Source organism: Telmatherina bonti (assembly GCF_933228915.1).
Source record: "Telmatherina bonti genome assembly, chromosome: 8".
Lineage (NCBI taxonomy): Eukaryota > Metazoa > Chordata > Actinopteri > Atheriniformes > Telmatherinidae > Telmatherina > Telmatherina bonti.
This window is the reverse complement of record NC_136626.1, coordinates 19,430,139-19,455,485: the sequence shown is the minus strand read 5'-3', so window position 1 is coordinate 19,455,485 and position 25,347 is coordinate 19,430,139. Positions and strand designations below refer to the sequence as shown.

General features: G+C 36.5%; 1 protein-coding gene across 1 annotated transcript in view; it reads left to right on the top strand.

Annotated features, from left to right (window-relative positions):
• The first annotated feature begins 216 nt into the window (after nt 1-216).
• The window catches only part of atp13a3 (ATPase 13A3), a 32,397-nt gene continuing 7,266 nt past the window's right edge, over nt 217-25,347 (top strand). Inside the window, exons 1-25 of the mRNA XM_079245242.1 lie at nt 217-354; nt 6,927-7,007; nt 10,518-10,604; nt 10,696-10,869; nt 13,080-13,307; nt 13,747-13,817; nt 13,953-14,036; nt 14,815-14,884; nt 15,896-16,030; nt 17,910-17,982; nt 18,328-18,459; nt 18,573-18,752; nt 19,139-19,296; nt 20,353-20,541; nt 20,646-20,707; nt 20,928-21,078; nt 21,478-21,597; nt 21,768-21,785; nt 22,096-22,249; nt 22,680-22,800; nt 23,044-23,168; nt 23,404-23,561; nt 24,769-24,897; nt 25,009-25,088; nt 25,287-25,329. Coding sequence (XP_079101368.1) covers nt 10,554-10,604; nt 10,696-10,869; nt 13,080-13,307; nt 13,747-13,817; nt 13,953-14,036; nt 14,815-14,884; nt 15,896-16,030; nt 17,910-17,982; nt 18,328-18,459; nt 18,573-18,752; nt 19,139-19,296; nt 20,353-20,541; nt 20,646-20,707; nt 20,928-21,078; nt 21,478-21,597; nt 21,768-21,785; nt 22,096-22,249; nt 22,680-22,800; nt 23,044-23,168; nt 23,404-23,561; nt 24,769-24,897; nt 25,009-25,088; nt 25,287-25,329 — 2,706 coding nt within the window. The 5' untranslated portion in view covers nt 217-354; nt 6,927-7,007; nt 10,518-10,553. The remainder of the gene's footprint in view (nt 355-6,926; nt 7,008-10,517; nt 10,605-10,695; nt 10,870-13,079; nt 13,308-13,746; nt 13,818-13,952; nt 14,037-14,814; nt 14,885-15,895; nt 16,031-17,909; nt 17,983-18,327; nt 18,460-18,572; nt 18,753-19,138; nt 19,297-20,352; nt 20,542-20,645; nt 20,708-20,927; nt 21,079-21,477; nt 21,598-21,767; nt 21,786-22,095; nt 22,250-22,679; nt 22,801-23,043; nt 23,169-23,403; nt 23,562-24,768; nt 24,898-25,008; nt 25,089-25,286; nt 25,330-25,347) is intronic.

Genomic DNA, 25,347 nt, shown 5'->3' with positions numbered 1-25,347 from the left:
AAAGCCTGTATGAATGGTAGTGGTTATCCAAAACCATAAAAATACACCGTACAGCTTATATTTACTTGTGCTGATGGTGCTGTGGTTCAGAGTGAATGGTCCTGCATGATGTCATTAATATGTCACTTCCTGTCGTCACACAGCCAGTTCAGGCCAGTTCATCGATGCTGTAGTACTAGTCTCTATCTGAGCTGTCAACATACGGCTACCTCGCTCTCTGGCTGTCTGCTTTGACAACATTTTTCTATTTAACCTAGTCCACTTTCCTCTACAGCAACGGTTTCCATCAGATAACAGATACTCTCTTCTCATGATGACTCGAAGGTGATCTTCAGAGTGTCCAGGTGGTTCTGGGTGAGTGTGTTACTCCTGAAATATGTTCGCGGGTTGCCTTCATCGCTGTCATCATCACCCATGTGTTAGTTGCTATCAAGCGCGGCTAAAGCGGTAAGCTCGGCTAGCTCATACGTGTGTGGACGTCAGTTCACTTTCTGTGGCTTTGGTTGAAAAATTAGGAAGTGTTGGAGCTGGAAACACAACTTGGTCCAAAAGTGAATGAAACTGGAAGAAAGACAAAGGACGGTGAACGCGTGGACTAAGTAGAGGGCTAAGAGTTTAGCTTGCCTAGCATTAGCCAGCTAGCACACACGAAGCGATGTATTATAATCTAGCCGATGAAGCATTTCCGAAACTGTCTGGGTTTTGTTGGAATGATTCATGGTCAGCAGGTTTACATCAAACACTGCGTAATGTTATTCTTTTTTATTTGCTAACATTAGCAGATCGAGAATAAACCCGAGACAACTGTGTGACCTGAGTTTAAACATCTCATTGATATAATTTAGATTACACAAATGTAATAGTAAACATTGGTCTATTATTATTATTATTATTGTTATTGTTATTATTATTATTATTATTATTGTTGTTGTTGTTGTAATTGGTTTTATTATTATTGATTTATTTCAACGATTATATGAAGTAATAGTTGTGATTAGTGCCATGACAGACGTATCTCCGGAGAGTTTTTGCCCAACAGCCACCTCCTGGTTCCCCGGCAGCTCTTATCTGGTCTGCATCAAGTTTAATAAAATTATTTGCAGATTATGTTACACGTTATCACACTCATTGTAAGAAAACATACAGATTAAATGAATTAAAATGTTATGTGCTATTTCAACAAAAATGAAGATGGTGTATTAAAGAAGTGATTCAGATTTAGTAAAAAGTGATAAGAAACAAATCAATATGAAATGCAGACTTTATCTTTGGTCGGTGAAAGGCAAAAGAGGGTGCACAACTAATTTCTTTAATCACTTGAAAAGTGATTAAAAACATTTTTTTTTTTTCAAATCCCTAATGGAGTCACCACTCAATCATTTTCTGAATACATGGCATATCCTGTATGATTGATAAAACATTGAGAGGAGCACCATAGAGAAATGTTACGTCCTATTATGCATGTATAGTTGTTTGTGGATTTATTTTTCCCTTCACTTTAACAGATTAGACCTGTTTTAATGGAAATATGAACTGGGAGGTGCTGTAAAATATCAGATTTGGGATTCTGCAAGAAAATGTTGTCCTGCACAACAATTACCTGTGGCCACATTTTCTAGAGATATATTTTGGCTTGAGTCCATCCTCTTTGAAAGAAGTGGACTTGGAACACTTGAGTTCTTAACAGGTCATATTCTTGTTCTGCCATATATTATCAAACTGAGGTCTGGTTACTCATCTTACCTCAAGGCTTCTTGTAAACATTAACATTTAAGATTCTTTCTGTGGGTCCTTTTTAAAAAAAAAAAAAAAAAAAAAAAAAAAAGTGCCTTTGTCTCTTTATCTTAGTGACTGTCATACCAGAGTCTTTGAGGGTCTTAAAACTGGGGTGCATCACATTATGGATGTACTCTACAGCACTCTTCAGGATTTCTTTGCATTTTTGATCATTGGTCATTTGCAATGTTTCAGATCTGTTTGAAACAGCAATCACTTTGATTTTGCATAATATAATGTCCATTCAAATGAATGTAAATAATTGAAGTGTTGGAGTGAAATGAATATAGATGTCTGTTCTACATTCGTACTTTATTCAATAAATGAGACTTTTTCATGTCATTTGCTCACTTTGATTGCTGTTGCATGTTAACAGTGTGAACTTAAGTTAATACTGTTACTGACATATTTTTTTGTTCTTTTTTAACAATATTTGTGATATATAATGGCTGGTATGCCTATATAATTAGGATTAAAAAAAAAAAAAAAGTGACAGAGAAATTTGGCTTTATATAGCCAGTGCAGATCAAATTGATTCAAGCTCAGGACAGATGTACTCGCTGTTCCAGTTGAACTATTAACAGAGACTGGGTGATGGTGTGTATGTTTAATCTTCATGTCTTCCATAATGCCAAAGTAAGCTTTTAGGTTTTTGGATCAGCATACCAGCTACAATGTAGTTGGACTAATCTTTTAAGACCTACATCTTTTTCAACTGTTGCAGAAATTATTTTTGAATGATGATTGATTTAATCTCTATAATCAGGAAACAGGGAAACTAAACATGCCCATTTTAGCTCTGAAATGGCCTCTTAATGAGTGAATTTATGGTCTTATATTGTGCATTTGGAAGCAGTTTAGTCTGAGTTTAAGAAGTGAGGTGCTGATATTCCACTGGCCTTTGAGCCCGTGCCTCAAGACTTTTCACAGGTGAGCTCAATGACATCAGCCTATGATGGAAGGCCTGCCAGTGTTGATTCAGAGTGCACATGAGAAATATCCTGACATGGTAGAAATCCTCTTGACAGCCCAGCACTGTTTGATGTGGGAGCCCCTGAACAGTGTGATGGAAAAACAGATCTCTCCAGTGCTGGTGTAACAGTTTGCCTCCAATAAGAGCAGGACAACCCAGCGGGCTGCATCAGTGAAAGTGAAGACACTTTCAATAAACATTTCAACAACTGTAAAATTTAACAGAGAAATGCAAACCTGAGAATAGAAGTGCCCCATAGATTTTAATGTTGTAGTTTATTATGGCTTTTGGTTGCACTGCAACCTGAAAGTTAAAGCTTTTAAATGCTCAAACTTTAATGTTCTTAACTGTAGTTCTCCAGTTAAGAACATTATCACTTCTCCTCACCCCTTTCACAACTCAAATCTCTCAAGTTTGTTTGTTTTTTCTGTTGAGGCATATGTAAAGGATTATAAATTTTTTTGATGAAGTTGACTCCAGTTGGTTCTTTCCAGTTTTTTTTTTGTGTGTGTGTAGTTAGGCATTTTATTCATGATTATCATAGAGGGGGAACTCAAGAGATCAAAAAATATAAAATCAGTCATTTTTACAAAACTGCAAAAATACTAAACAGATGACGACCAGGTGACAATGTCAGTGATGCTATTAATATGTTTTGCCATTATGAAAGAAAATGCCTAAAACTTGTGGCTTTGTAAGCCTTGCAGCAGTCGCTTAGCTTGCGTAATTTCTAAAGAACTGATTTATTTATTTATGTTCCTCATAGAAACAGAGCAGCATAGATGACTAAGCTTACTTTGTCTTTGGTAATAACATGGAATTCTTCCATCTGCTTGATTAGCTTGTATGACTTTACCCAATCAGATTATGGCATCCCAAAATTTATACTTGCTTGACTACATCAGGCAGTGTTATGTTGCTTGTTTTTTACTTCACTTACATTTATGTGACAATTTTGTAGGACTACATTTCAAATTTTGGCTGATTTTTAAAAACTGATTATTAACAAACAATGATCTAAATGACACAGAGGCTTCAGATGCTTCAGAAGATATAGCCAGGCAAGAACCAGTAAATACCCTCCTCCACCACTGTTGCTGGCAATGTTGCCAACTTAGTGACTTAGTTGCTTTATTTAAGGTGGATGTTTCCTGGGAGAATTATTTTACAATATTGCTTAAAATCCCCCTCACATCGTGATTGCAGACAATTAAGTGCTGTAACACAATAATAAAATAAGTCACCTGCAGGAAGACAGGACTGAAAAAACACCATCCAATCGTTTAACTAATTCGTTCTCAAACCCTCAGGAATCAGCATTGGGTTTTCCTGTGCGTTGTAGGCGTGGCTTCGGGGAGGAAATCTAAAGAAAAGTTTTTGAACTTTTGAATTGTGTATTTTGAAAATGTAGCATGCGTGAACTGCTTTTCCAGTATGTCCTACCTACCTTTAAGCAAGACCCCTCTGAAAACTTTAAACAAACAAACAAAAAAAAATCAAACTACTAGTTGCAAATCTAACTACTTTTCTGGGTGCAATTGGAGACAGCCGTGAAAGCTTACGCTTCTCAGTGCTGCCGTATGCACTGAGAAGCGCATCATCACAAAGTGGTCACAGGAGGCCCGGTGTTGTGCTGAAACAAACACAGTGCTTTTCATGGCAGGACTGCTTATTAGTTCTTTTAGAAATAAGAACTAGTCATCAGTTTTCTTTTTTCCTCTCTCAATGAATAAACTTTTATGATGATCCAAAAAGTTGCTCACAAAGAATCCTTATCTGTCTGTAAGCAGCTATAAAAAATAGATATATAAACATGCTTCAGTCTTTTTCATAGTGGGAAAAGCAGTTTTTCGTAGATCGTCAAGCAGTTTCCCAGTAAATCCAAAAGCATGTGATTGGACTTAAAAGTTTTGACCTACAGGATTAAAGTTTTTCCCAGCCCTCTCCTCTCAGTCTCTTACTCAGAGGGTATACTTTACACAACTCTTAATGGTTCATTGTGAGTAAGTTGTCATAAAGCTGTTGGATTCATTTGAATCGGGTGTGTTGGAGGTGGGGAAACAACAAAAACTTGCAGGACAGCAGCCCTCAAGGACCAGAGCTTGAAGCCCCTGGTTCAGCACAACTATTATTGTAAATGCACATGATTAAACCTTTAGATTTCTTTTAAGGCAAAATCTTTGATTCAATAAAGCTGATTTAGATTACATTTGTTTCATGTTAGCTGCTTTGATTGAGTACTCTAAGGGCAGGTGGTTAAAGATTAAAGATTATATATATATATATATATATAATATATATAATTTTATTTTATTTTATTTATTTTTTTTTTTTTTAAGGCCAGTGGTCACAGTGATAAAAATCATGACTTAACTGGCTCATGATTTGGAACAAAGCTTGGCTGTAATACCCCATGAGTAGGAGGGGAAGTGATAAAGAAAGCACATTGAGTGCAGAGTATGATGACAACAAAACACTTTCCTCCAAATGCTTCCATGAATTATAGACTTCTGTCATTAGGTCATGGCTCATTGTTTGCTTTTTCCTTTTTGTCTGTGTGTCGAAGAACTGGCCAGAAAGGCAAAGGAGAATATGTATAGTCTTTAATTAAACATGTTGTTGACAGTGTTGAGTCAGTACCAGCAGCACAATCGAATAAGTTATAAATTAATTGCTAGTTGATTGTTGCAGGGTAGTGTATCTGTCATGAAGTATATAAAAGCTATATGACTTGAGCTGTCTTTTCAGTCTATTTCTACATTTATAAGTCGCTGCAACGCTTGCATTCAATGTTCAATAGATTTTTAAATATATTCTAACTTTTAGGAAAAGTGACGTTTAATCTTGTTAAAAAATAAACTGCCTTTTTTTTTTTTTTTTTTTTTTTTTAGGTGATTTTTTCTTTTTTTCTTCCAAAATGAGACTGCTTATCAATACAATAGCAGACTAATCAAATGAGAGCCAACAATGTGGCCCTAGGCTGGGCTTGAGGAATCTATAAATAACTTTGTAGTCATGCTGATTCCTCGAGGCCCCAACAGGGTCCTCAGTAGACCTTTAAGAACATTGCTTTCTTATGCTATCATCGGTTTCGAAAACAAACAAACCATATCTTATGCTTTTGGCCGTGGGGGATTTAATTGTATGTAATAATATAACACCAAGACTTATCAGTGACTGGGAGTTAGGTGTAATCATCTGACTTTTTTTTTTTTTCCAACTATTCTAGCAGGAAGCAGTAAGAAACTACCTAATGCATGGCTAAACTAAGTACAGTAAGATTCTTTAGTGAGTGTGGTGAAGTAATGTCTTGAAATGAAGCCTAAAAACAACCACTGCAGTGCAGGGGAGGATTGGCAACAACCAAGTCAATATTACTTCTAAATTTCTGTTTGTTCAGTTCACAAAAATTTGATATAAATTTATACTTCTCGTTCTCGGCTATTTCCGTATAGCGGAGAAAACAGGAGCAAAACAAAAGTAAAAAAAAAAAGTTAGTTTTGAAACAAAATAATTGGTGCAAAAGGTGGAACTAAAAGTAATACATTACATAGACTCAGGATAAAGCTGAATCAGAGTTTTGTGTTTCAGTCAGTGCTTTAACGGGACTCTGTGGCTGTACTCAAAGAAGTTGCAGGTTTTGACTGTTATTGTGGGCTGTGAAATCACGAGAGTTGATTAGGAATTGGAAAATGTATCATTTTATTTTATCAATAAGGCACACTCTGTCCAGTTGTACTTTCTAATCTCAGTAAGAAATTATGGCTGATAATGGATATACCAAATATCTGTGGTGAAATGAATACTTGGATTTAGAACGGCAATGCTGACATTAGTTACTTTGTTTGATTCAGTATCTTCTACCCAGGGTTTGGTATGAAAATACTGTACCGCTTCATTCAGTTGACAGGATCACAGTTTATTTCTTCTAAAATGACATGTTTGAAGATGTTGTTTACTTTTAACATTATGAATATTTACTATAGTGATTATGAATATGCACATAACTAATTGATTTTACATTTTGGCTATTTTGAAAAACGTATTGCAACTCAATTCAATAAATTGTTTCTTACAGTTAACCTCCAGTTTATTAATTACTTTAAAACAACCTTTTAGAAGGTTGTTTTTGTAATGTCCTGTTTTTTTTTTTTTTTCTCTTTGCGTTTCCTCTCAGGGTTCCAGGTTGGTGTTGTGAGAGAGCAAGCTACCTGTGGGGAGGTGGACCGCCTGGGAAGTTGAGTTCCTGGCTCTCAAGGTATGAGCTGGTGGTAAGATAACTGATGTCTGACAAGGCTGGTCAACAAAAAATCTGTAGAGTTAAAAAGATACCCTTTAATACCGTTGACATGTATTTAATTTATACAATATACTTGAGTAAAAACAAATTAAGAAAAATAAATAAAATTGAGCTATTTGGACCACATGGAAAAACCCAGGAAATCGTTCTCTGATAAGAGCATGCAATCAAACTGACGTATTAAAATTTTACATTTCAAATAGTTTTTTTGTGCAACACAATGTTGCCTTGTACAGCAGCTTCATTCTCAACCAGTAGGATAACCATTAATCCACCCAGACTCCTGTCCATTATCTGTCACTGTTTTGGGCATTGATTAAGCTGGAGCTGGTTGTTCCTTTTTTCCCATGTTTTTAACCAAAAGTTAAATCTTGCTTTTCATTACTATGTAAGGCCACATAATTCACATAAATCTGTATTGAAATCACTCAGCTGTGTGTACCCTCAGTGAACCATTTTACTTTTAACATTAATAAAAACTGTTGACTGCACTTCAGAGGAAATTGCAAAGTGTTGCATTTTAAAGCTAACGAGGATTAAGTTATGAGCTCTTCAATTTCCATTTGCTGTCAGTGAATTAAAATATTGTAGTAAACATTTAATATACAGTGATACTGAGAGCTTAACAAACAGAAGGAGTTGAAATAGGGCTCTGTGATATGACCAAAATCTCATATCACGATATAGCTCATTTTAAATCCCCATAACGATGTACATAACGATATATAATTGTTTGTGTAATTTTGTGTCAGTCATCAGTTATTTGTCAGATGTGCTTGGCAACGGCAGCAGTGATCTCCTTCCATCAGGTGGAACTATGGTCGTATGACATTTCACCGGCTAAATGCCTTTTGCAGCGTTTGCATCTGGAGTTTATTATGAACACTTTTGCAACCACTTGATGCGACTTTTGCTCGTTGACTCTATTCTTTATTCTGTATTCTTTGTCCTTATTCTTGCGCAGGTGCAAAAATAAGTTACCGGTAGTTGTGTCGGAGTCCGTTGTCGGGGCTGTGAGCTAGTCTGTTGTATGTTCCACGTGGGTCTTTTTTATATCCAAACTGCATCCATGCGACAATTCCCCTCTTTTATGAACAAGCTCATGAGTTTTGGTTGGCTGGTCATCTTTTAGTGCAGTATTTTTCAACCACTGTGCCATGGCACACGATTGTGCCGTGAGAAATCATCAGGTGTGCTATGAAAAATGATCCAATTTCACCTAATTTGTCTAAAAAGCAGGTCTGTGTTTATTCAAACAAACCCAGGACTGTCTGTGAAAGATCATAAATTTCTTTTGTTGATCTGATTTTTATTCAAGACAGTTTAACAAGATGCACTTCGTATAATTTATATTGGCTTTTTTTTTTTTTTTTTTTTTTTCTTGTTAACATTTTTGGGTTTGTGCTGTGTCCTGTGATTTTGTCAGTAAAAAAAAGTGTACCTTGGCTTGACAAAAGTTGAAAAACACTGTTTTGGTGAATTATCCCGCTCTGAAACCCGTCTGCTACCATCTTCCTCCATGTTTATTATATTGCAGCATGCATGCCCTAAAGCACATCTTCACGTAAAACACTGCAGTAAAACACCTTATCGTTGCGTAAACAATAGAGCTTCAAATGAAATTATAGACATTTTCTATCGTCCAAACGATGCATATCATTATATCGCCCGGCCATAAGTTAAAATGTTAAAATGTAATGTCTTGTTGCTGAATCCAGGCAGATACTGCATTCTGTCTAGAGCTATAGATATGGTATGGTGAATTTGTGATTGGCCTGTCAGACTCGAAGCTTTAAGTTTGGCCTATTGCATGCCTACACTTATTAATTTCAAGTTATAACCCTCTGTTATCTGAACAGAATCAGTCTTTGCATGCTGGATGCTCTGAAATCCTTTTTGGTTGGTCCTTTTTGTTGCTGTTTTTTTGCTGAGTCACTATTTCAGGATAAAATTCTTGCAAATGACTGTGTGGGGTACGTACTGTTGTCGGCATTTGCAGTCATTCGGTGGGAATGTCCTGGTTGCACTATGCCTGCTGCCTAGTAGCTGTTGTAAATACAAGGAAGGGCTTGGTCCTAAGCAAAATATTGCACAGTATGCCAGAGAAATGGTTCTCCCGGGTCCAGCTAGTCGATAAGATCAGAGTGTGGGGGCAGAGACACAGTAACTGGGTGTTGAAAGGGTTGTGGACAGAAAGTAGAGGAGTGACACTTTGGGTATCATGCCCTCACATGCCATGTCAGCCTGGTGTCGGGCTACCATAGCTTTACCTATTTTACATTACTTTATGGAGTCTGTATTTTTTTCCTCTGCGTCTGTGTGAATATGCACTATTTGTTTCTTTCCTTGTCCTTCAGTGTAACCAGTCTTCTTTGGCTTCTGCATGTGCTGACCTGTGAAAGGCAACAAGATATAACAGCATGGGAGGTCTAGTTTTATTAGTAGCAACACTTCCTAGCACTAATTAGACTCAACTTATGAAAATAAACAGCATTTGTGCTATGTGCAAAGTTGAAACAAACACAGGGTAGTTTTACTCACTCCTCAGCTGAATCGAAGTAACTTGGTACATTTACATAGAAGCAAGATATTTTGATCCATGTAACTTTCTTCTGTGGCATGTTTGGGAGATAACAAGATGAAGTTCCTCCACTCTGTTGCTGTCCAGCATCTTGCACACATTTTGCTTTTGTATTTGTTTTTTTATTGTTCATGCCTTTTTGTGCTACTGTGGTTTAATGTTATCATCAGAATATCTCAAAACTTTCAAGCTGTAATATACTTTTGATTGCCTTTAATGAACTATCATCTAATAACACACTGATTAGCAGAGTCAAACATAAGAGTTAATAATATATAGATACATGTAGAAAAAGCATAGCCGTGGAGATGGTCTGAAGCTGGATTTGCCCCAAAAACGTGGAAGTCAAAAGGCAGAAAATAAACAAACAGTTGAATCATTGAGTTACTTGCAAAGAAAAATACCGTTATTGGGATCTTTATCGATTGGTAGAATCCCTGTTTCATTGGAATTTAGTCAGATGATTGTAATAATTATTTAAGTTTATGGTTGGTATTCTGATTAAACAAAAAGTGATGTTTTGATAAAAGTCATATTGTCTGTTGAGATTTAAATTTTTCCCAATGCTATCCAAAGGGCTCCGTTTACATTGCACAACAACTGTACTTCTGGATTTTCAGGTAGAATCAGCTACACTTTAATGACAGTGTCTTTCTCTGTTATTTAGCTAACCTTTGAAGTCATACGTGTTGTATGTAGATACGGAAATGCAGATTTACCAGCTTGAAATGGAAACATTTAAGAAAATGTTATTTCACACAAATACTATAAAAATACAATATTCCAATATTATAATAATATATGTAGAAAGCATCCTGTGATCACCCCTCCTACTGAGATGACTTTTATGTTCAAGTCTATCTTTATAATGTTTTTCATTTTTCCAGTGACTAAGGAAGGGGCTTGACAAACTGTTCTGTAACATGGAGAAGGGAGACCTCAAGATTCTCAATAAGGGGGAGGAGGAAGAGATGGTGTGTCTCTTTGTAAATCAACAACTATTCTAACCAATTAAGCTTTCTGACTTATTACGTCTTAATCACTCTGTTTTCTCCATTTCTTAAGGAGCTGCAAGGCTACCGTTTCTGTCGCTGGCGGTTGGTTCTTGTGGGCTTTGGGGTACTTTGCACAGGGGGCTTCCTCCTTCTGCTGCTCTATTGGATGCCAGAATGGTGCGTCAAGTCCACCTGCACCCGTACCACAGCCCGTGATGCTGAAGTGGTGTTGCTACGCTCCACGGTAGGATAGCAGAAAAATCCTGACTGCTGCTGAATCTGTGTGGCTGTTCTTTCTGGCCATTAGTCTTTCTGGTATCACGACACTGCACCACTGTCCCCTCAGCTGTTACACATACAGTTAGTGTGTTGACCAAAATGCAACCAGTCAAAGTGGCAAAAGATTAATTAGCAAAAAGATGTATTTGTCAATTAACAATGAATCATGTTTGACAGTTGTGATTGCTACAGGTTTATACTTTTTATATGTATCTGTTGTTATTGGTTTCTCATAAATTGAAGGCCAAAAATAACAAAGACCACTGCAAAAAAGAGAAGCACATAAAACAGATGGCGCAGTTTCACCAGAGAAAGACTATATAACAGGTACATATTTTGTGAAATGGCAGACCATTGAAATACTTAGATCAGAATATAGTGGTGTCAACTTTTGACCAAAGGTAATGTTATATTACTTTTGTGATGCAGAAATAAATCTAGATTCCAAGTTATTTTACAGCTCAAGTATTGTTGCAACACAGTAGATGCTTTAAGATCAGCTGATTCATTTAGTAACAAAGATAGAAATGCACAAATAATGTGCAGTTTTATCAAACAATGATTTCAGAACTTTTGTGTGTTGTGAATGTGTTTGTCAGTCTGCGTCTGCATTCCTTTTGCTCTTGGTGGGTCTCGTGCTTGAGCGTCTGTGTTTGCATTCCTAACAATCCCCCACCATCTGTGGAAGAATCCATACAAGTGTTGCTTTAAAAGCTCTCATGATTATTTATGCATACTGAATCACCCACTTGTAGCTGTTAGTTTGTATATCAATTACATATACAATTGTATATCAATTATATATTTATAAGTGGGGTTTTTTGTAATCTGGTATTAATTGGTGGAGAAAATTTTAAACTGTTTCTTGAACAAAAATAAAAGCAGCTTAGAAATGTGACTTCAAACTGTTATCAGTAGATGTGTGTTAGATGTTCAGGATGTTTACCAATGACCCATATCCCTAATTGCAACACACTTGAGGTCTGACAGCAGCACTCATAAACAGTCAACTTCAGTCTAAAGACCGGATTAATGAAGACTCCTGATCTGATAGTGATATCCTGACTTGGGTCAGAGTTCAGCGCTGCACGATTGATGCTTGTTGCATGTGTTATTTAACCAACTTCATCATTGCAAACGTGAAAAAGAAATATTTGTTAACACAACAAAACATCATACTTTTAAGATTATAAATTCTCTGAACAGTATTAAGTTTTACAAATATCTTACCTAGCTACGGTTGCATGGGAAATCTGGTATGCCTTTCCCCAATTTTAATGGGTTAGAATGGAACACTGCCTTTCTATCTCTTTCCATTCATAAAACACAGATTATTAAATGTAGAAAGGTTAAAAATGTGTGTTGTGCTTAAAGTGGAACTATTATGTTTATTTCAAGCTAATTTATTTTTTATTTCTGAGCCCAGAAGGGCTGGGATTGATCGAGTTATGATCACAAATCGCTTTATTTACTTCAGACCGACCCTCTCCGTAGGCTGTCAGATCAGCCTGTGGGCAAAACGAGTGGACTGAGATTCTTCCGCATTAAACCCCGCCTCCCGCCACTGCACTACATTGGGAGCGCACTGCAACTGCTTTCGCCGTCATTCTAACATCTCATAAACAGAAGGATTAGGCTAATATGAACTCAATCAAAAAACAAAATACAATGTCAACACATAGCATACATCCCTACTTGTTGGAACCTGAATCAGACCCTGAAAACGAAGTGGAAAACAGCAACCCACAGCAACGAATGCAGCAGGATGTCTCTCTTTGGTAAACTCACCAGCCATCGTTGGAAATAACTTTATCCGACTTTTTCCACCTGCCTTGTACATGCCTTTGTTAACCAGTAGAAGGTAACCAATCACCAAACCTTATCCCCCGGGACGTCACAAGGATTTCCAAGTAGAAAAAACTCTCTAAAACGGCGCGTTTTTCGTCGCTATGGAAACCGAATGGAGAGCGTGCTGCAACTCAAACTCAAACTCAAACATGCATTTAGGTGATTAAAAAAACGGTGCCGTTCACATGTCTGATGAGGATTCAACACTGTAATACTGTAGAAAGCTCAGAAAACTCCAAATACCATAATAGCACCCCTTTAAGCATTTAATTGGAGGCAGTTTTGTGAGGATTTCTAAAAGTTGAGTATTGTGGTGTTGGTTACCAGGATGAGTTCCGGCGCTGGTTCCTGGCCAGGGTGCGAGTGATGCTTGCTCCGGGGAGCAACCCCTTCCACAGCCTGGAGACCCAGACCACCTCCCCCTCCTCCCCCTCCTCTCACTCTTTCTCCTCTCATGCTTCCCCACCACTGACCAACGGACACACCCCTCACCCCTCCGATGGCAGCCCTGCTCAGGAGCTCATAGGAAAATTTTCTTACTACCAGCCCACAAAGGTAGGCACAATCCTTACAATACTGTTAAACACTTTGAAAATATAAATACCCGATAGACACAGATGATGACAACAACCTATCTGTATTTGGCTTTAAGGTTGCAATGTTTTAATCATGGATAATATTACTCATCATTATACCTTAAAACATAAATACTGATTCATCCCTGATCTGTGTGTTTCAGTTACATACTCATTCATTGCTCATGTGGGTGCTTTTCATTGACTACCTTCATTACATATCATATTCAATTTCTGACCTCAACATTTTCGATCATTTTCCCATGAAGGGTAAAAGTGCTTGTCTTTGTCTAAAATAATCTTAAACTCTACTTTTTTAGGTTTGTCAACACAAAAATAATAAATCTGACATTTGAGATATTAATCCACTCTACTCCCCTTTTTTTTCTTTTTTTCTTTTTTGCCATTGTCTCCCTCAGATTCGCTATTTTACCTTCCATAGCACAAAGTATTACTGGAATGAAGAGATTCAGAACTTTGAGGTTTTAACGTAAGTGTTCTTCTAACTACCCACAAAAATGTATTACTTAAGCTCAACACTGATAAATAGTAGGAGTCTTGAATAAAATACAATAAAACGATCAAAACAAGCTGCTAGATTTACAAATAATGTTTTATTCAACAGCGGCCTGGAGGATCTGCAGCTCAGCTGCTCCACCCTCCACTCGGAGCACAGTGCAGGCCTGACCAGGAACCAGCAGGAGTACAGGTAACACCAGATCGTTACAGAGTGCAAAATGCAGATCAAATGTCAAAGACGTTTTATGTGTTGCGTGTAATCAACTGATCCGACTGAAATACATAAACTGATTATTAAAAAGCACAATAAAGTAAGACCTTCAACAAGTGATTGAGGAGTTCTGCTTACTCTGTTAAATACATATTGCTGTAATAGTTGCAAAAAAACTGTACAAGCAATGTAGTCTTATTATTGTGCTGGGCAGAAAATCTAATTACACTGACAGATTGCACAAGATGAAAAAATAGAAAGGGAAAAAAAAAAGCCATTGTCTGATCTTGTTTCTACTGAATCTTTCCATCCATATGATGGCTTGAGTGAAATAGACTTTTAATTATTATTCAGTTTACATACTGCGTTGAGGAGAGTCTCACAGGCTGTTGAGATTTGCTCCAAACAATCCAACACACCTGATGCTATTTGGAAATTCTTCAGAAGGCCCAGAGAAAACCTTGAGGGCATTTTAAAAATGATAGTTTATACTATACTAATGAAAATATTGTTGCGGTATTATTATGAAATCCCAACATAACCATACTCCTTGGAAAGTATGTAATTTTGCTGTGTGTGTGTGTGTGTGTGTGTGTGTGTGTGTGTGTGTGTGTGTGTGTGTGTGTGTGTGTGTGTGTGTGTGTGTGTGTGTGTGTGTGTGTGTGTGTGTGTGTGTGTGTGTGTGTCTGTGTGGATGGTTTAGATGCGAAGGTGTGGTTTATAGCACTAAACACCATGTGTTTTCTCCTCTTGTCAGGAGACTGTTCTTCGGAGTGAATGAAATTGCAGTGAAAGTGCCTTCTCTTTTCAAGCTGCTTATCAAAGAGGTAAAGTCCAGTTTCCATAAACAAATTCTTTAACTTTCTATTTATTGTCAGATTCCTTGTTAATTTTTTCTTTGGCTGTCAGAAATCAAATCTCTACTTGTCTACTGTTATATTTTAATAACTTGAAAAGAACTACTTATTATTAGTGGACAAATAGTTTTCTACCATTGATTCAGTTGAATCACTCAGTAGTTGATGCCTTCATTGCATTTAAGGGCTAACTTTAGACTGGTTGCTAATTTTGTATTGTTCATACTACACTGACGTATATTGTCAGGGGTGAAAGTGGAGAAATTGTTTGATATATTTGTGTATGAAACACGTTTTTTTAATAGACCATGAAGCAAAATAAGTCACGACATACAACTTAGAAATGGTAACTTCAGGAGACTGAATTTTTCTTTACAGTAAAGTCACATGTTTTTAGAAACATTTTAAAAGACTTTTTTTTTTTTTTAATCACTAACTTTTTCAGTATATAGCCAGATGGTAGATGGCATCATAACATTGAGATCCCTCCAAAGTATAAATATTTTTGATTATTGTTAATTTGCTGAATGTGTGCATAAGGTAAATTCTGCAATTAGATTTCTGACTCTCAAGTGGAAGCAGTAATGGGTTCGATTTTAGGATTGTAATTGCTTGCTTCTTTACTTTAAGATATCATTGTTCCTACTTCTAACAGGAAACTATGATGTAACTTTTAGTCTTTTGCAGCTATAGCACAGAAAGACCTTTACATTGAATACTTGTAAGGAAAAACAGACCAACATCTGAATAATTTGCCTTAGTAAGATAACTTTAAATCAGTGGGGTAAAGGCGACTTCTTCATATTTTGCAGATCAGTACACAACCCCCATTTAAAAAAAAATAATGAAATAACTTTGATGACACCAGATTTCCCCTTTACTGTCCTAATAAGATCTTGCTCATCCCCTCCACGAGCAACAATTGTTTTCAAATTTAACCCCGTATTTACCACAGCATCTTCTCTTTCTCTCCTCCTTCAGGTCCTCAACCCTTTTTACATCTTCCAGCTCTTCAGTGTGATCCTGTGGAGTGCCGATGAGTATTACTACTATGCTGTGGCCATTGTTTTCATGTCAGTCATATCCATAGCTACCTCTCTGTACACCATCAAAAAGGTCAGATTCCCCTTCAAACTTTTTACCCTTTAAATCCAACCATGTCCCTGGCAACAGAAAGTAACGTACATAATTCAGATTACTGTGATTCCTCAACAATTCACATCACCATTGTGCTTTCAATGCACTCTGAAAGATAAGTGGGGCTTTCCATTGATATAAGGGGATATACAGGATATTGTGGGACTGTCTCAGTAAGCTGAGCAGAAAAGCAGCATATTCTTTTGCTGGCAACATGGTCAGAATTTAAAGGGTTAACATTTACATTTTTCTCAAGGTCATTGTAGAGCTTCCTAAACATGTTCAAGTTTTATTTTGTACAGCTATAAGTAATGTTTTTCCTCATGAACAATTACTGGATCGACCTTGATCATGACATGGAATAGGCCACCCCATACTGCAACTTGCAGGCCACATGTGGCCCAGAAAACAACTTCCATGTGGCCAGTCTATGGTGTGAACAGAAGAAATGAATTAATATATAAAAAGCCTTCACGCATTTCTATATTGATAATGTAAATTCCTACAGTACAATAGACCATGAATGCAACACTGAGTAGCCTGGCGATGTTAAAGCCATAATACACTGTTGTTTCGAAGTTGCAATTTTAACTTTAGCGTTATACTAACATACCAAAATGCAAAATTGACAACAATAACCGCTCGCTGAGACGCACTTAGTCTGGTCCCTCCCCTAGAAACCTGTTTGCCATGCGTGACCCTGCCAAGGGGAAAGAAAGCCCCCGACAACATAGCTGCTAGGATCTTCAGGACACACATTAAATATTGGCTTATATCATCTTCAGTATGTTTAGATCAATATACACATGTGAATCAAGCTTTTCCACATGCAAACTCTGTAAAAAAAAAAAAAAAAAAAAAAAAATCAGCTCTTGTAGCTTCACCACCATCTAAAGATTTCACTGGCATCTCCTGATCTTAAAGTCACTGAAAAAAATTACACTTTTTCTGCGATGAGAATAAGGAATATGTTCCTTGCATATCTACATAATTAAGTTTGTGTAATAATGTCATTTCACACCCTGATATAAAAATAATACAATACCTGATACATTCCTTTAGTGGGCTATAGATACTGCATTTGTGTGTGTTACAAGTTGTTATGGGTTAATGCACTGATTGATAGCAATCATATTCTTTTATTCTGTACTCTATGATGTACCTAGATCAGATATTTTATTTCTAAAGAACAACAAATGCTGTTTGCTTTGAGATTTACTTATTTTGATATTTCCTATTTTATGACAAATTTCAGGAGAAAAATATGTAGGTTCTCCACAGCCTTTTCATTATTTTATTAAGTGCTTTTTGTATTTGCCTGTCAGATCTATTTAAAAAGATTAATTATTAAACATTACTTTGTCTTTTGTTTTATTAATTGATTCATTTTGCTTTTACCTGCTACTTATTGGCCAGAGACAGTTTCTGTCCCTGTTAATTTTTTTTGTGTCTGAAATTCTGGCCCATCTGTATAGGAAAATGTAATTTACTAGGCCTGATGAAAAATTTGTAAATGGTGTTTTGGCATTATCCATTTCATATTGTGAATTCTGAAGGATTTTATTTCCTTTAAATTTCATTTTTCAAAACGTTTGTTGCCCAGGACATTGGAACACTTCTTTATGTGTATCTTGATTCTTTCCAGAGAAATTTGAGACATTAAATTTTGGACACTGTGGTCAACTATTGAAGCATCATGACGGACACATTCACTGTTCCAGACATGTCTAATACAGTCGTTTCAGGCTTACAAAAATTAAAGCTCATTTGCACACGGTCTACCGCACCTAGTCTCAGCCATGTGTTCATAGGAATTAAGAAGCTCTCTAATTTTTGTTTTTCTCTCCCCTCTCTACAGCAATACATCATGCTACATGATATGGTGGCAGCTCATAGTATTGTTCGTGTGTCCGTATGCCGAGCTAATAATGGTATGCTAAACTTATCTTTTATGGTGGTTTTTAAATTGTTTTCTTGGCACTGTGCATATGTTTCTGTATATACATTCCTGCCATTCCTGTTTATTTAAAAGCATGCTTTTTCTACAAATCCAGAGGTACTGCATGTTCCTGCTTCTGCACAGGGCCTCACTCAATTAGTCACCTCAATCTGTTTGGTCTTTAAGAGGACTGCTACAGAGGGACACTCCTTTTTTTTATTTTTATTTTTATTTTTATTTTTTAAAGTACATTTCTTATCCGCAGAAACTACTATGGTTTACACATGTCAACTTTTAAAGTACTCATTTAGATTCTAAGTTATACCACTCTTTGTAGATATAGAAGAGATCCTGTCAACTGATCTGGTGCCTGGTGATGTGATGGTCATCCCTGGCAATGGGACCATCATGCCATGTGATGCTGTTTTGGTCAGTGGCACCTGTATTGTTAATGAAAGCATGCTCACAGGTAAGAGGAGCAATCTAATAGTTTTGATGGAATTTCAGTGTAGTGAAAAATTTCCTTTTAACTCCTCTTAATATTGTTTTGAAGGAAATTCTTATATGTTTACCCTCCATCAGGTGAAAGTGTTCCTGTGACAAAGACCAACCTTCCAAACCCTCCACCAGGGGAGCAGGAGGAGGCTGATAGTGCCTACAACACCGAGGAGCATAAGAGACACACTCTCTTCTGTGGCACCAATGTCATACAAACCCGTTTCTACACAGGCGAACTTGTCAAAGCTGTGGTGGTCCGCACAGGTTAGTCTGAGGGTCTGGATTTAAAAACTGTAGTGTTTGGATGATGTCATTTTATTTTCATGCCTCCCTGTTGACCAAAACTTGCAGTTTCACATTGAGTTATATAAATATATATATATATATATATATATATATATATATATATATATATATATATATATATATATATATATATATATATATATATATATATATTGCAGTTATATAAACCTGTATTTGATTAAATGATGATCTCTGTTTGGATTCTTTTCTTTCCATTCAGACAGCAAGAACTTTATGTTGTACACTTGTAAAAATGCTACAATTCATTTTAATCATTTTAAAAGCTGCCATGAAAGGAAAATGTACATAAAAGCTTAAATCTTAAAACAATTCTCTTTGCTCAGGTTTCAGCACAGCTAAAGGCCAGCTGGTGCGTTCCATCCTTTATCCAAAACCCACTGACTTCAAGCTGTATCGTGATGCCTACCTCTTCCTGTTGTGTCTGGTGGCTGTGGCTGGAATTGGCTTTATATACTCCATTGTTCTCAGTGTCATGAACCAGGTAATCCATCTAAGTGGAAACTAAACAACTGAGCTGTTCTGGAATGAAGTTAGTTTATTTTATAGTGAATTATGACACCTGGTAAGTAGTAATGAAATCACAATGTGTTATAAAACTATTTTTGATATACTACATCAAAGCATCACAGCAAAAAGGACAACTATTTTTTAAATTAAATTGATAATTGATACATTTAGATAGATTTGTGAAATATGTCTATATTTATTCCATACACATAATAGTAAACAGTGAAAGTTGGACCTGGAACCAAGTCAGTATAACACTGTAATCTTTCTGTGACCAGCTCACGGAGGCAGAGGCTTAAAACTGAATTAAGACATTATTTTTCTCCCACTACTTGTAGAAGTACTCAAAAACAAGATAACAATAACACAGCCTTCGTTGGCATATGTTGTTGTTTTTGCTTATTTGTTCGTTTGTTTTTACATCACTGGACTATTTGTCTTATTAGTAAGTCTGATGCCTGGTTGTTTTGGCCTGCCAACTCAAAGTATTATTTGTGTCCTTTTGGCTTACTTAACAAGGTCAAAATCAGGAAAATGTTATGTCACAGTTGACAAAACCACAAATCCAAGACAACAATTTGGGATTTGTTCAGAAAATTATTTCAGTCAAATCCAGATTAGTTAGTTTTTCTGTTCCCTGGTGTTTAATAATGGGTTTCTTTGTGTTCCTCTGTTGTGCCCTCTTAGCCAAAATTTAGTTAATAGTTTTCCTGAACAACAGATGGCACTGTGCTCCATTTCTAGTTTTCTTTTTGCCATAACACATTAACTGTTCGAGACATTAGTTTTAGGTTTTCACACAAAAAGAATCTGATCCACAGGATCAGGCAGACGTATCCCACGTAGCAGGTCTACACTGCTTTCTTATTTTGAATATTGTTATTGAGATTTTAGCAGACACTCCAACAAATAACACTGATTCCTACAGGATGTGGAAATGTTGCTTTTGTAACTGGTGATATGACCATCAAAGACAAAGTTATTATCAGATATGCAAAAAACTGAATTATTGTGCCTTTTTGCTACCCAGGTGTCGGCAAAGACTATCATCATCGAGTCCCTGGACATTATAACTATCACTGTGCCACCAGCACTACCGGCAGCCATGACAGCTGGAATTGTATACGCCCAGCGACGTCTCAAACATATAGGCATTTTCTGTATCAGCCCACAGAGGATCAATATTTGTGGACAGATCAATCTAGTCTGCTTTGACAAAGTGAGTGACTTTTTACAGATTATTGAGAAGAAAAAAAAACTCAGTATCAGAGCAGTAGTTGAAACAGAGTATTTTAAGTGACAAAGTATTATTTTCTGTTCAAGACTGGAACTTTGACAGAAGATGGCTTGGACCTTTGGGGAGTTCAGAGAGTTGAAAATGGCAGGTTAGTGGGTCTAATTTAAATATTTAGAAATATCTTTGTTGTGACATTTTAGGTGTATTAATGAGAAATTTGAGAAATCTCAAGTCACCATTTTATTTTTCTCCTTTTCTAAGCTGTTTTCGCTCTGATAATTACATGTCATTTTTCTGTAATCGCACATCTCTTGATCTTTTTAAGTAAAGTTGTTGTAATAATCTACCATCTATTTCTTCCTTTTCAGTTTCCACCTATCAGAGGAAAATGCCTACAAGGAGCATCTTGTCAAGTCCCAGTTTGTAGCTTGTATGGCCACCTGCCACTCCCTGACAAAAATAGAAGGCCAGCTGTCCGGAGACCCACTGGATCTCAAAATGTTTGAGGCTACTGGCTGGGTGAGTTATTAATATCCAGTCACAAGGAATGTGTTGTTGTGGACAATAGCTGATTTGTGAAACCAGCCTAAAAATTTGTGCACTCCTTTGAATTCCGTGGATCTCGCAGAAGTAATCTGAATGATGGGATGTGAGACATGTATAATCCAAGGTCTCTACAGCTCCTTCCAGACAGATGGTCCTCACTGTTTCCTGCAACAGGCTGGATGTTTCCATACAAGTTACATTAGTCTTACTTGACTGGATGAGGTAGCATTGCTGTATAACCTCAGAGGATGTGTATGAGCATTTTTGTGGTTTCCTTGACTAGTATTAAGAGTTTTACATTTACCACATTTAAAAAATATTTTAGTGTGTAATCCCCCTTTTTTTCTTTTGTTTTTGGTGTGTGTGTTCCAGATCCTGGAGGAAGCGACTGAGGAGGAAACATCCCTCCACAATCGTATCATGCCCACTGTAGTTCGACCCCCAAAGCAGCTGTTACCACCAGAGCCTGCTCTGTCACCAGAGCAGGACATGGTATGTACAGTGACACAGCTGTTCATCTGTTTCAACTCAAAAAGTCATAAATGTATTTATTCAGCATCTGAACTGGCATTTTATTGTGTATCATACCAGAGAAATAGCAGCATATTTCTAAAATGGATAATGTTTTTTTTTTTTTTCTTTCTTTCTTTCTTTTATTGTAGGAACTCTATGAGCTTTCGGTAAGTAGTGTGTCTCTTTTAAATCTTTTTCCAATTTATCTAGAAATTCAGGAAATTTTTTAAAAACTGGCCTGAATTTAACCTCAGAATGTATTTTAGTCTTGAAATGTACTATAGTTTGTTTATTGGAAGGCTTTAATTTTTGTTGTTTTTTTCCCCCTGTTTAATCAGCAGAGTACACAGTCTAATAATAAAATTTAAAAAAACAAAAGAAAAATTAATGTGATTTGCTTATGTTACATAAACATTTCTCATGTATTTTACCTTAAATCATGACTTGTTTTGTCTGTGTGTGTGTGTAAATGTTCAGTCCGCGTATGAGATAGGTATTGTGCGGCAGTTTCCTTTTTCATCTGGGCTTCAGAGGATGAGTGTGGTTGCTCGTCTGTTGGGGGAGAAACGTATGGATGCCTACATGAAGGGTGCACCAGAGGTGGTGGCTAGTCTCTGCAAGAAAGAGACAGGTAAGGTGCCTTCAACGTGTAGTTGAGTGGTGACCATTACCTTTGGAAAATATTATTCTAATCTCAGTGTCCTACCAAATCTGTATAATATAGTGCACCCACGTTTTACCAGTCTTGTGTCCATTTTGGAAAAACAAATATGAGAGAAATAGTTTAAGGCTCTATTTGTCTTTTACTATTGCTTTGTTGTTCATCTCAAAAATAAAAACTCGCATGTGTTGCTAACTCAGACAATATTTTTTCTTTCCTTTTTTGGTTTTTTTTATGTTTTTGGTATCACTTTCCTATTACTTATTTAAGCCAAATTTTTTCTTTGGTTATGTGATACATTGAAAATTCAGGTAAAGAAACCTGATCAGATTCTAAAAGTCAATGAAGTTTGTTGTGTCTTGTCTTCTTTATATGCTAACTGTGTCTGTTTCATTTGCAGTGCCAGAGAACTTTGCAGAGGTTTTGGAGGGTTACACTAAGCAGGGTTTCAGAGTGATTGCTCTGGCTCATCGTCGACTGGAATCCAAACTCACATGGCACAAAGTCCAGAACATCAACAGGTCGAGTAATGCATAATATTCAACTCTGTGTTTTAGGTTGGGACACCAGGTGAAAGGTTAAACAGAAAAACAGTAACTTGCAAATCATTTACTTACCCCTCTATTAAAATACACAAATTCTGAATTTTTACCTCATGTCTTCAAAGGTTTGCAAGGAAAAGATAACTCCCTTAGAACTAATGTGTCTTTATTCTAGGATGTTTGCTACAAGTGAACTAATGGGTGCATCTTTGTTCAAACTAGGGATCACATAGAAACAAACATGGAGTTTCTAGGTCTCATCATCATGCAGAACAAGCTGAAGGCAGAAACCCCTGGAGTGTTGCAAGATCTTCATCGAGCAAACATTCGCACTGTCATGGTTACTGGTGAGACCAAACTAGTTCCAACAAATTTCTTTCCTCTGCTCCACCTGTAATCTCAGCTAATTGCATTTTCTCTCCTGCAATTTAATGTTTTTTTCTTTATAAATATACTTTATTCAGTCAGCCACTATGGGTTGCAATGAGGTTACAGATTTTTGTTGAGGTGTTTATTGCTAACATGAAACCTTGATGAGAATGTTTTAGGATTTTGTGGATAAATACTCCATCCATTCTCCAGGTGATAACATGTTGACGGCCATCTCTGTGGCCCGTGACTGTGGAATGATCCCTCCTGACGATACAGTCATTATTGCTGATGCCCTTCCTCCTCATGATGGACAAGCCGCCAAGATTACCTGGAGATATGCTGACAAACCCAGCAAGACTCGATTTGAGGTGAAGCAATGAACTGGTTTTTAAGTGAATGAAAACAAGCATGTAAAAAAAACTGCATCTGCTACTGTTTTGTAGTAGTGACATTTTTCTTCAGTAAATTTAAAGTTATGAAAATACTCAAAGTCCAATAACTCCTTTAATGTCTATTGCTAATTACATTCCACAGTTTCTAATATGTAGCCACTGGGCACACTGGTAAAATGGAAATATAGCACCTATTTGAACTGTATTTGGGCACTGTTGGTTTCACAGACTCTTAAAGGTGGACTATGTAAGATTTTCAATATTTTCTAAATAGATTAACTAAAAAAATAACTACAATCATAATTAGAAAGTTTTTTGAACATGTAGGTTCCAGTCTGTTCATATTTGATGCATTATTAAATTACAAGTTTTTTAATAACACATAAAATATGGACAGACTGGAACCTACATGTTTTAAAAAAAACTAATTATCTATTTATGATTGTCTAATTATGATTGTAGTTATTTTTTAGTTTTTTTTTTTTTTTAAATATTGAAAATCTTACATACTCCACCTTTAATGATTTAGATTTGTTTGTTTTAGAAGCATTGAAAGTTTTGCTGAGTCATATTAACTCTTTCTAGTGTGAAAGTGGCTGGTGAAGCAGCAACACACGACAACAATAAAAGCTGAGCACAAACAAACACACAAGAACAGCTGTATTTATGCAAGAACTATAAACCATTTGTGGAGCAAATGTTAGTTCTAAATGCTAAATATGCAAAAAGTTCTTCTTTTTAATTTAGGACACTATCATCATCTAAAATGTTCATCAGTAGTTTGATGTTTAGATTGAAAGTTGCTCTAGTGTGTAATTATTTTATAACGCATACTTTTATCATTCACGTGGATCCAAACATGTATATTTCAGTGAAAATACGTGTGTATTGGTTGAGTGGTTGAGAAAGCAGTAATGTGTTTGTCAGTCAAGGGTAGTTTAATGTCTTTTGTAATAATTTAGAATTTCTTTACGTGTTGACATTTGTAGTGCCAAGATATTTGTTCACATAATAGAGGCAAACACAGCAGCTGAATGAAGAAAAATAAACTAATTAAAACTGACATATTTTTTTATTTTAGTAAATTGTAGTTAGTTTTATCATAATAATTGAAGCTATGGTATGCAGTCTTAATTAATAGCTTTTGCTATGCCGAATGTAATCCATGCTTTTTTACTATCAGGAAGTCAACATAAGCCTGGAGGACGTGTGTCATGTAGACGAGCCCAAAGCACAAGAACTGTACCATTTTGCCATGAATGGAAAATCCTTTTCTGTCATCGCTGAGCATTTCCCCGACATGCTCCAGAAGGTAAAACGACTTGAATGAAAATGAAATGAATGAAACATTTTCTGTTAAAGAAATATTGAAACTGCACCAGCTCTTCTAAAAGATGCGATGATTGCATCTTCTGCTTTGTAGCTCGTACTGCATGGAACAGTGTTTGCCAGAATGGCACCCGACCAGAAAACCCAGTTGATTGAGGCTCTACAGGGGGTAGAGTGAGTATTTTAGTCAAGTAGATGATGTGCCACTGAAAATGTTTTTGGCAGCAGTACTAAAGGCTCTTACAACTCTGATGTGGTCTGGTTGAAACTGTGAGCTATATGATCATTATGTTTTAAAATCAGCACCATTAAACAAAAAAGGAAAACAGTCATGAACAAGTAGAACAATGCTAATTTTGAATGTGTTTACAGTTACTTTGTGGGGATGTGTGGAGATGGAGCAAACGACTGTGGGGTATGTACAGCTGATTTG